Here is a 6234-nt window from a genome sequence, read left to right on the forward strand (position 1 = left end):
AATCAGCTGCGTGTGTCAGGTGTCAGAAGTTGACTGTTGGGATCCCACCAAAGGGTATAAATACAAGACACAAGGAGACAGACAGGAGCTATCCCACTGTATGGAGCCACGACTCCTGGTAACAGATGCTCGATGCTGTGACAGACTCAAACTTATACTGTATATGCAGTGTGAAAGGCCTAGCTCCAGGGCTTCCCTTGTGCTCCCATGCAGAGAGAACCCCCAGGGGATCTGATGCCAGCTGAGACTTAAAAAACAAGGTAAGAGCCCAGCTGACACACATGCACACAGGCTCAGCTGTTTGTCTTAAAGGAGAGTTCGGCATGTGAAGTACACTGAGAGCCAGACTGCCAAATTCAAGGCTTCAAGGAAGAAAATGTAGTGGGAACACTAAAAGATGGATAGACGGAGGATGCTGGAGTGTGTGCACTATAGGTGCGCAATGGTAAGATTGTTTGCTTTATGTCTGAACTGGTAATGGAACCTAGATAGAATGGGAGGAGATGAAATAAGGTCTGTCAGGGCAGCTGTATCATTGATCTTACCTGTGCCTTATCACAGCAGCACTTGGCTGCTGAAATACGACTTCTAAATTGAACTATTTTCTGTTTAGAATAATTATTTTTATTCAATATGAGGCTTTCTTGTTTTGGTTTCCCTCCTGTTTGGTCAATATCTATGTATTTTGAAATAAGTTTCCCCGTGTCTCTGATTTTTTCCCCCGCATTTAAAATGCCAGTCGGAGGCTCCCGGGGCTCCAATTCTCTCTGCAGCCAAGAAAATGACTAATATAAATGATTGACAGCCTTGCAGGGATAAGGTTGCCCATTTAGCAAACTCGCTGTGTCAAAGGAAAAAAAAGTCACAATGGCTCCCTGAGCGATGGGATTGGAGATGAGAGAAATGAAGATTTTGGTGCTGTATCGATCCCCCCAGCGCTTGTCTCATGCATTTTACACAAGATCTAAATGCCACTTATGGTATAATATAGCGCTTTAGTTCAGGGATAGCTACTCCCTGTTCAGTGGGATTTCAGAGTACCTGGTGTATAAATTTAACAGGAATCAAGTAAAGCTGTTGGATTGTGTCATGGGCTTGACGCTGTGAAGGCACCGGGGATATCTGAGTGTTTGAAACATCAAATCTTCTCTCTTTATCCATTAATAGGCCTCTCATGGACAGCAGGAATTATTATCATGCTTTTGTGGTGCATCAAACTAAGCTCTTCTCTCCTTTCCAGGGTCTAAAGTCTGAATCTCATCATGTTGGAGGAGAGCCTGGAGACAGATGGCCCCAGATCCTCCATGCCGGCTGAGCTCCAGCCTCCCCACTCTAAGTACTCTCAGTGGAAGTTCAAACTGTTTAGGGTGAAGTCCATGGAGAAGGCTCCTCTGCCCAGTGAGACACAACCTGAGAAAGGAGGCTTGTTAGAGATCTCACCTCCTGCAGCTCCAAATATAGAGTTAGATAATGGTGAGAGTCCAGGGAGTGTTATGAGATTGTGCCTTGGGGGAAAGAGCAAGGAAAATGTAGAGGGCCCGGGACGAAGAGTAGATATGAAGCTACAGGAAATGGACACCCATATGAGCCACCTAAGGTAATTTCATGTCTCAATACTATATCAACTTCAGTACATTATATGCATTTTTTAAAAGAATTTGACAAACCTGTTGTCTTCTGTAAAGGTCCCTGTGCCGTCTCTGTGGAATGGCCCTAAGAAAAGTCAAAGGACCGGTGCACGATGTTCATGGGAATGTGGATGAGGCGAGCAAAAGTGCCCTGCGTAAAATGGGCTGCAAGTTCACAAGCTGGTCAGAGGTCATCCTCAAAGTCTTCAAAGTGGATGTGACAGAGGACACAGAATCCGCCCACCCTCTGTCTTTCTGCCATCGCTGCTGGATGGTTGCAATTCGAGGAGGGGGTGTTTGCAGCTTCTCCAGAACAAGAGTCCCAGAGTGGAAACCTCATTCTTCCAACTGCCACCTTTGCTCCCCCTGGAAACCTTCACTCCAGCGGACAGGGAGGAAGAGGCGGAAAGTTATTCCCAGAGTCCAGAGCCTGACAAAGAGGACCAGGTGGGATCACAGTGAAAGTATTTACATTGGCGAGAGGAGGGCTCTCAGACCATTTGGAAACTGTAATCAGGGTTCTGTGCTCAGGACCTGGAGGAAACCCAGCACACAGAGAGAGCAATGGGTGAAGAACATCACCCACTGCCAGAACGAGCACCTCAGTACCAAGCAAATCTCTGAGAAGCTTCCTGCAGACTTTCTCTCTTCCTTCGCCTGTGCAGTGTGTGACCACTTGCTCTCTGATCCCGTCCAGTCCCCCTGTGGGCACCTCTTCTGCCGGAGCTGTATTATAAAGTATACCTACGTTCTGGGACCTCATTGCCCATCCTGCAACTTGCCCTGTGTCGCTGATGCTCTCACAACACCTGCCAAAGCCTTCTTATCAGCCCTACTTTCTCTGACTCTGCTCTGCCCTAGAAATGGCTGTGGCAAGCAAGTAAGCCTAGACTCATTTAAAGCTCATTGTCATGGCCATGAACAGGATGAACAGGATGCAAACCAGCAGTCATCAGAACTAGATAACTACCTTCTGACCAACAAAGGGGGAAGACCCCGTCAGCACTTGCTATTGCTAACTCGTCGTGCCCAGAAGCATCGTCTGAGGGACCTGAAGAACCAAGTGAAGGTGTTTGCAGACAAAGAGGAAGGTGGTGACCTGAAGTCTGTGTGTCAGACTCTTTTCCTGCTTGCACTAAGATCTGGGAATGAACACCGGCAAGCAGATGAGCTGGAGGCCATGATGCAAGGTAAGACGTTATTATAAGCTTGGCTTTTGTTCGAGGAACTTAATACTCAATATCCCAGAAAAAGGGAAACAAACAAACGAAATAGATGATAGTGTTTGTTCATTAATATTTCCACCTACCACTGAGGAATACAGTCAGCTCATAAATAACAATGAGCTAAAAAGTTCACTCTTTGGACAATAGAAGTTTCCTGTGATGTTGATTGAATAGCATTTCATTATTGTCCATCTCTGTGTATTGAACCACTGCTGTTATACGCCCAACCCCTCCCCAATTCTCTCCCACTCTCACTCTGCCTGTCTGTCAGTCCCTCAGTCTCACACTCCCTTTAATGCACAATAACAACTCTTGTGAAGGGGCTGTTAGAATCAAAACAACATCAGCAGCTCTTGTATCTGCAAATTACACAGACAGCAACCATCGTCCTCTCCGGGGAATAGAAGCCAGCTGGTGTCTGTTTTCATCTGCAGCCAATACATCACTTTTGCCAGCTTCGCTGATTCACCCTCTGTCCCCTTATAACATTTGGAAATTAGGAAATATTGGATTTTGTAATCATGGGCTTGTGGGCTTTTGACAATGATACATTCACATTTGGGTGTTACATTTGCGATTCTCTCTGTCTCATAGTCTAAATGACTCCAAATGTGGGATATCAAATGAGGAAATTTTTGATACTGCTGTTCTTTTCAAAGCGCTAGAAATGGGCTTCCACAGTTTGGTGTTAAATAATTCTCTCCAAGTCACAATCCTTTCTTCTTGCCTTACCCTTTCAAATTTTGCCTATTACTGTCTCTTTCTGAAACTTTCTCTCATTTTATTTTCTCTGTCGCTGCAGGCAGAGGCTTTGGGTTGCATCCTGCTGTGTGCCTGGCCATCCGGGTCAACACCTTCCTGAGCTGTAGCCAGTACCACAAGATGTACCGAACTGTCAAAGCCACCAGCGGCCGCCAGATCTTTCAGCCCCTGCACACCCTGCGAGCTGCAGAGAAAGAGCTTCTTCCTGGATTTCACCAGTTTGAATGGCAGCCAGCTCTCAAGAATGTGTCTACATCTTGCAATGTCGGCATTATTAATGAACTCTCTGGATGGGCTTCCTCTGTGGATGACGCCCCGGCTGACACCATCACTCGACGGTTTCGCTATGATGTGGCACTGGTGTCAGCATTAAAGGATCTGGAGGAGGACATCATGGAGGGGCTGAGAGAGAGTGGGCTGGAAGACAGTGCTTGCACCTCAGGCTTCAATGTCATGATCAAGGAATCTTGTGATGGCATGGGTGATGTCAGCGAAAAGCATGGTGGAGGACCAGTCGTTCCCGAGAAGGCAGTACGTTTCTCTTTCACTGTTATGTCTGTATCTGTCCTGGCAGAAAATGAGGAGGAAGAGGTTACCATTTTCACTGAGCCAAAGCCAAACTCAGAACTGTCCTGTAAGCCACTTTGCCTGACATTTGTGGATGAGTCAGACCATGAGACCCTCACATCCGTCCTGAGTCCTATCGTTACAGAGCGTAAAGCAATGAAAGAAAGCCGGCTCATCCTGTCTGTAGGTGGACTGCCCCGCTCATTCCGTTTTCACTTCAGAGGCACAGGATATGATGAGAAGATGGTCCGTGAAATGGAAGGCCTCGAGGCTTCAGGGTCCACGTATGTCTGCACTCTTTGTGACTCCAGTCGAGCAGAGGCCTGTCATAACATGGTACTTCACTCCATCACACGCAGTCATGAAGAGAACTTAGAACGTTACGAAATATGGAGAACCAACCCCTTTTCTGAGTCTGCAGATGAGCTGCGAGAAAGAGTCAAAGGAGTCTCTGCCAAGCCCTTTATGGAGACTCATCCAACACTCGACGCTTTACACTGTGACATTGGCAATGCCACCGAGTTCTACAAAATCTTCCAGGATGAGATCGGGGAGGTGTACCATAAGGTCAACCCTAGCCGGGAGGAACGGCGCAGCTGGAGGGCAGCGCTAGATAAACAGCTGAGGAAGAAAATGAAGCTCAAACCGGTAATGAGGATGAATGGGAACTATGCCCGCAGGCTAATGACCCTGGAGGCTGTGGAGGTGGTGTGTGAGTTGGTGCCCTCAGAGGAGCGGAGGGAGGCCCTGAGGGAGCTCATGCTGCTCTATTTCCAGATGAAGCCTGTTTGGCGTGCCACCTGCCCAGCCAAGGAGTGCCCGGACCAGCTGTGCCGCTACAGCTTCAACTCCCAACGCTTTGCAGACCTTCTTTCCTCCACCTTCAAATACAGGTACAATGGAAAGATAACCAACTACCTGCACAAGACCCTGGCCCATGTGCCTGAAATCATAGAGAGAGATGGATCTATTGGAGCCTGGGCCAGCGAGGGGAACGAGTCAGCAAACAAACTGTTCAGGCGTTTCCGGAAGATGAATGCACGTCAGTCAAAGGCGTTTGAGCTAGAGGATGTATTGAAACATCACTGGCTTTACACCTCCAAGTACCTGCAGAAGTTCATGGAAGCTCACAAAGACTCTGCTAAAGCTCTGCAAGCTACCATTGATCCAGTAGAGAGCCAGGATGATGAGCTCATGTCTCTGGAACTTAATGAGTTTTGATTGGTCTGCTAGATAGTTGTATGATATTTTACTTGTTTAAACATTCTTAAGTTACTTTTTTAAATGACTTTTTGAATTTACCATTGATCTATATTAGAATAGCAGGAGAATGACTCCAATGTCTGGCTGGAGGCAGGACATAAAGTAATTGAAAAATAAATTGCAAAAATAATGTTTTTCTCTTTTCTGGTTTTAAATGTGTGATTTACTTGTTTTGAGCGTTTACTTGTATTTCTGCCTTAGTGTTAAAATGTGCTGTAAATTTACATTTCCCTGGCCTTACCTTGTTAGCTCTTCATTACAGTGCAGATGAGCCGGCAGAGCAATACAGAAGTAACACACAGGATCCTTTTCTCTTCCTTTTAACACAGAGGTTCTTTTTTTTACCTTCACCGTCTGTGAAATATGGTGCAGTTTATTGTATTGCAAGGGTATGACACATTTATGAATTTATATAGAGAGGATATTTATGGAAACAGATGAAAGAGCTGTAAGTCATGGAGGGAAATTGTGTTAAAAAGCCCACATTTGTGGCCACTGTATTAATATATCATTTTGAAGTGAAGCTAAATGCAATCACAGAGACCCAAATGTTCTTTGTTTCATGAGTGCCCTCTGAAAAAGATTACTTTAGTGCTTTATCATGGGATCCCTGAGGGGCAGAATAGATGCCAGGTCACTTTGAACCAATTTTTATCTCTTTTCGTTTTTGCACAGTGGAATAGATGATACTTATTCGAGTTCTTCACATAAAATGAAGCATATACTGACCTTTTTGTTGGTATCATAAAATACAGTATGGTCCATTACGGAGCCTAATACCCCATGGA

General features: G+C 45.8%; 1 protein-coding gene across 1 annotated transcript; it reads left to right on the forward strand.

Moving 5' to 3' along the window:
• The first annotated feature begins 207 nt into the window (after nucleotides 1–207).
• rag1 (recombination activating 1) lies at nucleotides 208–5404 on the forward strand. The gene is given in 4 exon segments (XM_069686791.1): nucleotides 208–260; nucleotides 1250–1597; nucleotides 1686–2818; nucleotides 3657–5404. Coding segments are annotated over 4 exon segments (3282 nt in total).
• Nucleotides 5405–6234: the final 830 nt, after the last annotated feature.

This window comes from Semicossyphus pulcher, unplaced genomic scaffold, assembly GCF_022749685.1.
Source record: "Semicossyphus pulcher isolate SPU_LCO1_2020_fin unplaced genomic scaffold, fSemPul1.0.p SCAF_8, whole genome shotgun sequence".
In the NCBI taxonomy this organism is placed as follows: domain Eukaryota; kingdom Metazoa; phylum Chordata; class Actinopteri; order Labriformes; family Labridae; genus Semicossyphus; species Semicossyphus pulcher.